The sequence below is a fragment of the Hordeum vulgare genome, chromosome 1H (genome assembly GCF_904849725.1).
Source record: "Hordeum vulgare subsp. vulgare chromosome 1H, MorexV3_pseudomolecules_assembly, whole genome shotgun sequence".
NCBI lineage: Eukaryota > Viridiplantae > Streptophyta > Magnoliopsida > Poales > Poaceae > Hordeum > Hordeum vulgare.
In genome coordinates, this window is record NC_058518.1 from 142,338,027 (window position 1) to 142,349,880 (window position 11,854).

Sequence of the window (11,854 nt, forward strand, 5' to 3'; positions counted from 1 at the left end):
TGTGGCGCCTTCAGCGCCAGTTAGGGGAACCGACGCCTGCAGCGCTCCTCCTCATGGGTGGGTCCATGTAGATTGCTTTGGTCATTAATTTTTTTTAAAAAATCATACAATTTCAAAAAGTTTAATTTGTGAAAAAAGTTCAATGATTATGAAAAAGCGTTCACCGATTTTTGAAATATGTTCATGAATTTTCAAAAAGTTCACAAAATTCGAGAAAAAATCATCGATTTTGGAAAATAGTTCATCCATTTTTTAAAACAGTTCATTGATTTTGAAAAAAGTTCAGGAATTTGGAATTATGTTCACAAAATTTAAAAAAGTTCACCGATTTGAAAAAAAAACATCATCAATTTTCAAAAAAGTTCATCAACTTCAACAAAGTTCATCAATTTGAAAAAAAGTTCACACACTAAACACACAGAAAGGATTCTTTAGATGAGCTGATCGATTTCGTAGCGCTGCAGGCGCTGGATAGCAAAATTTGCGTGTAACCGACCCGTGTGGTGCTAAATAGGGTTTGCCGAAGTGAGATATAGCTCTCTTGAGCAAATAGGATCTGCCGTGCGCAAAACCGAGTGCCTCTCATAAAGGCCCACGGCGACGGTCCATTAGGCTGACATTACATGGGCCGGACGAATATTGACCCAGCACGAATATTGGCGCCGCCGTACCTTCCTTTCTTCTCCCCCAATCCAACAAACCCCAACTCCTCAAAATACCCAAACCGAAGCGCAGAAAAAAACTCGAAGCACAGGAACACGAAGCAAGCTCCCCCCCTCCTCCTCGTCTCCGACTCACTCAGGATCCGAGATCAGGTACGACCCCGGCCCCGTTTCCGCCGCCATTCGACGCCCGGTACGTGCGCTTCTGCGAGATCAGTTCGCCCTCGCGCCGCCAGAAATAAATCCCCGCGGGAAGAGTTTCTAGGGTTTCCGCGGTCGCGATTTCTCCTCCCTATTAGTCTCGTTTCGGACCCGTTGCTCGCTAGATCGGGGTTGGCTGTGGCGGTAGTCTGAAACCGAGGCCAGGGGAGTGGGGATACGGCGCGGGTCGCGGTTGATTCGGTGGGACTGGTTCGGCGCGATCTTGATTCGTTTTCTGTCTGGTGGTGTGCGTAGCCGCAGGATGGCCGGATCGATGGAACTCCCTACCAAGGGCGGCTTCAGCTTCGACCTGTGCCGCAGGAACGCCATGCTGGAGAAGACGGGCCACAAGATGCCCGGGTTCAGGAAGACCGGGACTACCATCGTCGGTCTCGTGTTTACGGTGAGGCACTGCTCGTCTTCACTTACTCGCTTTCGGTGCTTTGTGCCCCATGATTAACGGTTGAGTTACAAAAACTATATGTATTGGTGGAAACAGAGGGGCAGTTTAGTATCTCATGTTACCAGCTACAGCTTAAGATTTTCTTGAGGACAACACTCTTTGTAAATTAGACAGACACTTGGAGAAATTCCTTCGAATTATCTCTTTACCTTATGTTGCAGCACATACCAATATTCGGTCCACGTCAAATATTTCGTTTTTAGGGTAATGTGAGTATGTTTTGACAAAAAGTAATGGAAGCTTGCATGCCAATCTCTTGTTTATAAAACTCTGACACTCCAGTAGTTCTTAGTAACTGACAATGGATGGAGAATCAAGCCATCTGGTTTCAATCTGGCATCATTTTGTGGTTTCCATGAATAAATTACAGAAAATAAAGGGTTGATGAACCATGTTTTCTATCTAGGATGGAGTTGTTCTTGGGGCAGACACAAGGGCGACCGAGGGTCCTATAGTTGCTGATAAGAACTGCGAGAAAATTCATTTTATGGCACCAAACATATATTGCTGTGGTGCTGGAACTGCTGCTGACACAGAGGCTGTGACAGGTAAGAAAGAAGTTACTAACTGTAAGAAGCCAAATTAATCTTCATATGTTTCCTTGTATTTTTCTCTGAATCTATCACACAAACATCATGATATGTTCTTTTACTCCAGATATGGTCAGCTCCCAGCTACAACTTCACCGTTATGCTACTAGCCGTGAGTCAAGAGTTGTAACCGCTCTTACACTACTGAAGACCCACCTTTTTAACTACCAAGGTCATGTCAGTGCTGCTCTTGTTCTTGGCGGAGTAGATGTCACTGGACCACATCTACACACTGTGAGTAACTGTGTATAATTGTTTGATTGTTGTAATAAAACAAATTCAGGCTAGTTATAATAACTTCTGCATCCCCAGGTTTATCCGCATGGCTCCACCGATACTCTTCCTTTTGCCACGATGGGTTCTGGATCCCTTGCTGCGATGTCAGTGTTTGAGTTGAAGTACAGAGAAGGCCTCACAGTAAGTGAACAAACGCAACAGTGACTGCATTTGACTGTGGATATCTTAGTATTGCATGGGTGGTGACTTTGCTTTAGCAGATCACAGTGCTTGTTCTTTGTGTATCATTTTTTTAATGATATGTACTAACCGATTACTTTTATCCTGCAGAGGGAGGAGGGAATTGCACTTGTAGCCGAGGCAATCCGTGCTGGTATCTTCAATGACTTGGGAAGTGGCAGCAACGTGGATGTTTGTGTGATAACCAAGGTATGTAATTATGTAACTTTTCTGTTACCTGAGATGACAAACACTATTACAAGTGTTTGCAAACACGGCCAAAAATGTTTGATGTTTATATAATGAGCTTCCAACCCGTTTCCTGTTTGGTCCTTCATTGCACATAACTGGCATATATTTCTCATTGTAAATTCTAGTAAGTGAAGTGCTCAACATAATTATCTATGCCACTGCATTGTTTCTTCTACCGTGTGTTGGAGTTTTTGGGAAAATTACACGATGCCAGCTTATGTAACTAGCAGGGGATACACAATCAAGGGCAGGTGTTGCTGCCTATGATATTCAGAAAGTGCTAGTTGAATGAATTAGCATTCATTGAAGTGCTGGAAGATACTATTGTTATTTTAGTTCGAACTGACAGTGTGCATTTTTTAGCCTCACTGCTTTGCTAATCTAGTTTCTTGTTGATAATTTCAGGGGAATACAGAGTACTTGAGAAACCACGAGTTACCAAACCCGAGGACTTTTGTCAGTTCAAAGGGATACAGCTTCAACAAGGGGCATACCGGTAAGTGACTTATTAATGTCCCAGGCTACATACATAGTGATACTCGAGCATTGTGAAATTTGATATCCCTTGTCTTGTTTGCAGAGGTATTGTCTACAAAGATCACGCAGCTGAAGCTGAAGCCAGAGGTAGCTGATGGTGATGCAATGGAAGAGTGATCTTGTGTGCTTACATTCAGACAAGCAGTCATGCTAAGAATTTGCGCCATTTCTTCTTTTTTCTCAGTGCTTGTTCTAGAACAGAAAAATGGATGTATTTTGTTGTACTTGCTGAATTTAATGCAGACCCTTATGTTAAACTGTCTCTGGGCTCTTGGTGTTATCGTCTATGAATCTAAAATTTATGTTCATGATTAAATATGGCAACCAAAAGATGTGATATGTTTGTTTCTTAACTTGATTTCAAATCGCCAAGTAATCAAATCAAATTGTGCGGGAGGGTCATAATGCCAGTGTGCTGTTATTCAGTTCCTGAATTATTACTTGTACGAAACTATAAATGCAACGGAAGCTTAGCAATCCTGCTCATTATGGGTAATGCAACACTATCTGACGATTGTCTTCTGTTGGCGGGCGGGCGAAATGGGATGTTGAAATTGATTCCGTGGAGATGGGCTGTCGTAACATTCTCCATAACACTATGCTTCGCAGTTTTAAAAGGTACTCATCCAATCGAGGTCTTGAATTAAAATCCGGCCACTTAATTTTAACCAGGTCAATAATTTTTCAAATCTCTTCTATTCATTTTTTTATAGTACTAACACAAATGCTCGTGCGTTGCAACGGAAGAAAAATGAACAATAAAAAAAGTGTAGTCCATTGGTAAAAACGCGCGTGGATACTGTCAAAAAAAGGCACGTACGTAAGGTCTTAGATTATAAAATATGTACAAAAAAAGAACCTAGTGCAAGTATATCATGTCCAAAGATTATAACATTTTCCAAATATTGATGCTTAAGTTAACATGTTACAATACAAATAGTCGGTACGAAATAAAGACAAATATTGATTAGCATTGTATCCTAAATAGTATTTTTTCAAATATTTAATATGTAAAATAACAACATATTCAAACTCTACACATTTTTCTAATCAAGTTTCATATATAACATGTTTAAATTGAATTTATGATTTAAAAAATATTGTTATTTGAAAATACATATTTATTCTGAATGGACTTCGAGGTTATTAACGCATATGTGAGGGGTGTACGTAAAAAAATTAAACAACGATTCGCTTTGAATATAATTTGGACCGCGGGTTATTTAGCACGAAAGTAAGGGGGTTTTGTGTAAAATATGAAAAAAACGCTTCGACCTCATTTTAAAAACGTACCGCGGGTTAATTAGAGGAAACTACAAGGGTGTTTTTGTAAAAATGCCACGACGGACGTCAGAAGCAGTGTGTGCTTTATTATTAGGGGAGATATACACCATTCTCGTATAATATTATGCATTCAATTAAGGTCTTCAATTAAAACTGAATCATCTGATTTTAACCGGGTCAATAAATTCTCAAACCTCTTATATTCAATTCTTATATACTATATACACTATACTTCCTAATTTTAGTGCCTCATAATTAAGGGGCGTGCTACGTGTTTGCCGGCTGATCTTTTTATCACGAGCCGTCGGATTTGGCACATCGAACGAACCGAGCGTGTCTTCATCATTGCTGAAAGGACGTGGATGTCGTCTAGGGGGGACTTGAATAGACGCTTTAAAATAATTACAATTTAGGCCTGAACAAATGCGGAATAAAATTAACGTTTAATTAGTCAAACATAAAACTTAAAACAACTAGGCTCATCTCTATACACCAACAACTTATGTTAAGCAAGATAAACAACTAAGTGTTATTAAGATATATAACAAGAAACAATATGGCTATCACAAAGTAGACTGCATATCTAAAAGGCTTACGTAAGAGATAACCGAGGCACGCAGAGACGATGATGTATCCCGAAGTTCATACCCTCGCGAATGCTAATCTCCGTTCAGAGCGGTGTGTAGGCAAAATGTTCCCCAAGAAGCCACTAGGATCACCGTAATCTCCTCACACCCTTGCACAATTCAAGATGCCGTGACTCCACTAAGGGACCCTTGAGGGCGGTCACTGAACCCATACAAATTGGCAACCCTTGGGGCGGTCACCGGTGCCCGTACAAATTGCTTGGGGCGATCTCCACAACCTAATTGGAGACCCCGACGCTTGCCCGAAGCTTTACACCACAATGATTGAGCTCCGAGGCACCACCAAGCTTCTAGGACAACAAAGCACCCAAGAAGAACAAGCTCTAAGGTACCAAGCACCCAAGAGTAATAAGCTTCTCAAACTTCACTTCCACGTATCACCATGGAGAACTCAAACCTATGCACCAAATGCAATGGCAAGGGTACACGGAGTGAAGTGCTTCTCTCTCAAATCCCACCACAACAACTAATGCTATGGAAGAAAATGAGAGGAAGAACGAAGAAGAACACGAAGAACTCCAAGATCTAGATCCAAGGGGTTCCTCTCACATAGAGGAGAAAGTGATTGGTGGAAATGTGGATCTAGATCTCCTCTCTCTTTTCCCTCAAGAACTAGCAAGAATCATCAGAGGGATTGAGAGTTAGCAAGCTCGAAGAATGTCAACAATGGGGAAAGAACATGAGCTCAAACGATAGGGTTCAAAGGGGAAGAAGAACCCCTTTTATAGGAAGGAAAAGATCCAACCGTTACCCCCTCATCCCGCACATGAGCGATACTACCGCTCCAAGGAGTGGTACCACCACTACTGTTGAGAGTAGCAGATCAAGAGGGAAGGCAGTAGGGAGGTAGTATCGCCAGAGCGGTCCGCTGCGTGGAGCGGTACTACCGCCCATAAAGGATAGTACTGCCACCTACATCCTCTCTAGATCCACTGAAAGACCAACCAAGAAAACCTAGGCAAAACTGGCGCGGTAGTAATAAGCACTACTACCGCTCTATGAGCAGTACTACCACCGAGAACTACCGCTCCACAAACCGCTCACTCCGACATGAAAAGTGTCGAGACCCCGAGGCAGCGGCACTCGTGAGGGTACTACCGCTCGAAAGCGGTACTACCGCTGACCTGGGCAGTACTACCTCGGATAAGAGGTAGTACCGCTCCTCGGAGTTGTACTACTACTTGGACCTTTCCATGCAAAACACAAGCAACAGATGAAAACATGAATACGAGAACTGCAATATCTTTCGCATACGAGCTCCAAATTGAGCAAACTCAAACTTAAGAAGAGGCAGTATTAAAATGCCAATGATATAGAGGTGTGAAACCTCTATGAGCGAAGAACAGATAAAAACTCCAACATCGAAAACATCATAGAAGATGCATATGGATTCTTTTTTCGATGAACTCGAGTTTGTCATAAAGATGACCATAAGTTCTAAAACTCACAAAGAGAATCACCAAACAAGAACCAAGAAAGATGACGCAAGGATACAAATGGTTTGAGCTCTCAACTAACAATACGATCAAGCTACTCACTTGAGAGCCCCCCTTGACAACACGACAATCTATCCTATAACCAAGTCTCCTAACTACGACTGTGAGACCGGTGAAATAGGAAACCTATCAAGGGCAAACATATACCTTGCACATAGTCCACTTGAGCTAGATGATGACGATCTTGATTACTCAAGATGGACCACTTTTCTTGATTGCATTGTCTCGATGAAGACTAGTTGATTGCTCCCCCATACTCACTATGGGTGATCCACTCTTCAGCACATCTTCACAAGTCCATTGCCACCACAATGGACGACAAGCTTCAAGCATGATATCTTCGTGATGCTCCACTTGTACTTGCACACCGCAATCTTGATGATGATAACCACTTGGTGTCATCCTGCATGGGTTGTATGAGATCTTCCTCTCAACACAAGCCCATGGAAACACACTTACCACATAGAACTCTCATGAAGACCATGGGTTAGTGCACAAAGTGTAATGGACAATGCTTAGCTTACCATGGGATCACTTGATCCCTCTCGGTACATCTTGCACACTTTTTGTGTTGATCAACTTGATTCACTCTTGGACTTAGTCTTGATTAACCTTGTGTCTTTATGACCAATCTTTAGATAAAACCTTGATTACCACATTGGTCATCATATAAACTCCTTGAAACAAACATATGAACTTCAATAAGTGCCTATGGACAAATCCTTCGAATATAACTCAAGGAAACCATTGGTTCATAGGAATTTTCAGCAATTACCAAAACCACATATGGAGAAATACGCTCTAACAACTCCAACACATGTTTTGTTGTAGAATTATTTATGTAACATGTGTCTTGTTGCAAAAAATTTTGCAACACATTTTTGTTGCATTTTTTTGCAACTAAAGTTTTGTTGCAGGTTTTTTGTAACTAGTGTCTTGTTGTAGAAAATTTCCATAACAGAGATTTTGTTGCAAAACATAGACCCGTCGTAGACCATTGCAACAATGTATATGTTTCAGAAACATAGTCTTGTTGGAGGAATGCATTCCGTGAAAGACGGTATTCAAAATTCGGACCCTTAGTTGAATACGTGTCATGCACGGAACGTGATGGACACGAATGTTGCCATCCGCCGGGTGATGACAAGCTTTTCCCCATAATTTACGAGGTTTTCAATTTCGAATTGGGTGATCCATTTTGACCGGGTCAATAATTTCTCAAGGAGCTCCCCCGTTTAATTCTTTAAATTCTCTATGTTACTTAATTTTGAACGTATTTCATTCAATTGAGGTGTGTTTAATTTTAGATTTGATCTACAATTCGGACCGGGCCAACAATTTTCGAATCATTTAGCACAGTTGTCCTATAAAAACATATCAATTCCACGCACCCTTCTATCACCTAAAAAAGCACCACCGTGTGATATTGTAGCACTAATATAGGGTATGCATCCGCCGACAAAAAAAACTCCCACATAAATGTTGGGGAACACGGTAATTTCAAAAAAATTCCTATGCCAAACAAGGATCTATCTATGGAGAAACCAACAATGAGTGAAGTAGTAGAGCACCTTCATACCTTTGAAGATCGCTCAGCGAAAGCGTTGCTAGAACGCGGTTGAAGGAGTCGTACTCGTAGCGATTTAGATCGCGGAGGATTCCGATCTATGCGCCAAACGTCGGCGCCTCCGCGTTCAACACACGTGCAACCCGGTGACGTCTCCAACGCCTTGATCCAACAAGGATGGAGGAGAGGTTGAGGGAGAGCCCCGACAGCTCGATGGCTTGCTGACGTGGAGCTATGTGGCACTCCGACAGGGCTTCGCCAAGCACTACGGAGGACGAGGAGGAGGAGGTGTAGGGATGCGCTGAGAGGGACAAGAATTGTTGTCTCAAATCAGCCAAAACCCCCCACTATATATAGGAGGAGAGGGAGGAGGGTGCCCACCTTTAGGGTTTCACACCCTAAGGGTGCGACAACCCTAGACAGCCCTTGGGGCGGCGGCCAAGGGAGGAGGGAGTGGCGCCCTAGGGTGGGCTAGCCCACCACGCTTAGGGTTAGCCCACCTCCCCTCTTCTTGTGCCTTGGGCTGCTGGTGGTGGCGCACCAGCCCACATATGGGCTGGTTCCCATCCACCTTTTGGCCCATATACCCCTCCAGGGCTGGTGGCCCTTGCCGGTGGACCCCCAGAACCCTTCCGGTGGTCCCGGTACATTACCGGTGTCACCCGAAACACTTCCGCTGACCAATTCCTCACTTCCTATGTATAAATCTTTACCTCCGGACCATTCCGGAACTCCTCGTGACGTCCAGAATCTCATCCGGGACTCCAAACTACCTTCAGTAACCACGTACACTATTCCCTTATAACCATAGTGTCATCAAACCTTAAGTGTGTAGACCCTACGGGTTCGGGAAGCATGCACACATGACCGAGACACCTCTCCGGTCAATAACCAACAACAGGGTCCGGATATCCATGTTGGTTCCGACATGTTCCACGATGATCTCATCGTATGATCCACGATGTCGGGGTTCGATCAATCCCGTATACAATTCCCTTTGTCTATCGGTATGATACTTGCCTGAGATTCGATCGTCGGTATCCTTATACCTTGTTCAATCTCGTTACCGGCAAGTCTCTTTACTCGTTCCACGATACATCATCCCGTGGCTAACTCCTTAGTCACACTTAGCTCAATATGATGATGGACTACCGAGTGGGCCTATCCGTCACACGGAGTGACAAATCCCAGTCTCGATTCGTACAACCCAACGGATACTTTCGGAGAAACCTGCAGTGCACCTTTATAATCACCCAGTTACGTTGTGACGTTTGGTACACCCAAAGCACTCCTACGGTATCCGGGAGTTGCACAATCTCATGGTCTAAGGAAATGATACTTGACATTGGAAAAGCTTTAGCAGACGAACAACGCGATCTAGTGCTATACTTAGGATTGGGTCTTGTCCATAACATCATTCCCCAATGATATGATCCCGTTATCAATGACATCCAATGTCGATGATCAAGAAACCATGATCATCTATTGATCAACGAGCTAGCCAACTAGAGGCTCACTAGGGACACATTGTGATCTATATACTCACACATGTATTACGGTTTCCGGTTAATATAATTATAGTATGAGTAATAGAAAATTATCATGAACTAGTCAATATAATAATAACCATTTTATTATTGCCTCTAGGGCATATTTCCAACAGTCTCCTAGTTGCACTAGAGTCAATAATCTAGTTACATTGTGATGAATCGAACACCCATAGCATTCTGGTGCTGATCATGTTTCGCTCGTGGAAGAGGTTTAGTCAACGGGTCTGCGACATTCAGATCTGTGTGTACTTTACAATCATCTATATTTCCATCCTGGATGTATCCACGAATGGAGTTGAAGATACGCTTGATGTGCTTGGTCTTCTTGTGAAACCTGGGCTCTGCAATAGCTCCAGTGTTGTCACAGAACAAAGTCATCGGGCCCGACGCACTTGGAATCACTCGTAGGTCGGTGATGAACTCCTTCATCCAGACTCCTTCGTGTGCTGCTTCTGAAGCAGCTATGTACTCCGCTTCACATGTAGATGCCGCCACGACGCTTTGCTTGTAACTGCACCAGCTAACTGCCCCATTATTCAAAATATACACGTATCCGGTTTGTGACTTGGAGTCATCCTGATCTGTGTCGAAGCTAACATTGACGTAACCCTTTACGACGAGCTCTTCGGCACCTCCATAAACGAGAAACATATCTTTAGTCCTTTTCAGGTACTTAAGGATGTTCTTGACCGCTGTCCAATGATCCACTCCTGGATCACTTTGGTACCTCCCTACCAAACTTATGGCAAGGTTCACATCAGGTGTGGTAGACAGCATGGCATACATAATAGAGCCTATGGCTGAAGCATAGGGGGCGGTACTCATATTTTCTCTATCTTCTACCGTGGTTGGGTGTTGAGTCGTCCTCAACCTCACACCTTGTAATACAGGCAAGAACCCCTTCTTAGCCTTATCCATATTGAACTTATTCAATATATTGTCAAGGTATGTGCTTTGTGAAAGACCTATGAGGCGTCTCGATCTATCTCTATAGATCTTGATGCCTAACATGTAAGCGGCTTATCCAAGGTCCTTCATTAAAAAACTCTTATTCAAATAGGCCTTTATGCTTTCCAATAGTTCTATATCATTTCCCATCAACAATATTTTATCCACATATAATATTAGAAAGGCTACAGAGCTCCCACTCACTTTCTTGTAAATACAGGCTTCTCCATAAGTCTGTACAAACCCAAACGCTTTAATCACCTCATCAAAGCGAATGTTCCAACTCCGAGATGCTTGCACCAGCCCATAGATGGAGCGCTGGAGCTTGCATACCTTGTTAGCATTGCTAGGATCGACAAAACCTTCCGGTTGTATCATATACAATTCTTCTTTAAGAAAGCCGTCCAGGAATGTTGTTCTAACGCCCATTTGCCAGATCTCATAATCATAAAATGCGGCAATTGCTAACATGATTCGGACCGACTTCAGCATCGCTACGGGTGAGAAGGTATCATCGTAGTCAATCCCTTGAACTTGTCGATAACCCTTAGCGACAAGTCAAGCCTTATAGATGGTCACATTACCATCCGCGTCAGTCTTCTTGTTAAAAATCCATTTATTTTATATGGCTCGCCGATCATCGGACAAGTCCACCAAAGTCCATACTTTGTTCCCATACATGGATTCTATCTCGGATTTCATGGCCTCAAGTCATTTATTGGAATGCGGGCCCGCCATCGCTTCTTCATAGTTCGAAGGTTCACTGTTGTCCAACAACATGATTTTCATGACAGGGTTGTCGTACACTCTGGTGCGAAACATACCCTTGTCGACCTTCGGGGTTTAATAGCAACTTGATCCGAAGTTTCATGATCAGCATCATGAACATCTTCTCTAGCCGGTGCAGGCGCCTCAGAAACATTTTCTTGCACTGCCCTACTCTCCGGTTCGAGAGGAGGTACAATTACATCATGAAGTTCTATTTTCCTCCCACTTACCTTTTTCAAGAGAAACTCTTTCTCTAGGAAGGATCCATTCTTGGCAACAAAGATCTTGCCTTCGGATCTAAGATAGAAGGTGTACCCAATAGTTTCCTTATGGTATCCTATGAAGACACATTTTTTCGCTTTGGGTTCGAGATTCTCTGGTTGAAGTTTCTTCACATAAGCATCGCATCCCCAAACTTTTAGAAATGACAACT

At 43.0% G+C, this 11,854-nt stretch overlaps 1 protein-coding gene across 1 annotated transcript; it reads left to right on the plus strand.

Annotated features, from left to right (window-relative positions):
* Window positions 1–701: 701 nt before the first annotated feature.
* On the plus strand, window positions 702–3,418 carry LOC123427301 (proteasome subunit beta type-7-B-like). Its single transcript, XM_045111310.1, has 8 exons — window positions 702–815; window positions 1,119–1,266; window positions 1,733–1,874; window positions 1,984–2,150; window positions 2,229–2,333; window positions 2,484–2,582; window positions 3,030–3,120; window positions 3,205–3,418. Exons 2-8 carry the CDS (start codon window positions 1,126–1,128, stop codon window positions 3,276–3,278), a joined length of 819 nt encoding a protein of 272 aa, XP_044967245.1. The 5' UTR covers window positions 702–815; window positions 1,119–1,125; the 3' UTR covers window positions 3,279–3,418.
* Window positions 3,419–11,854: the final 8,436 nt, after the last annotated feature.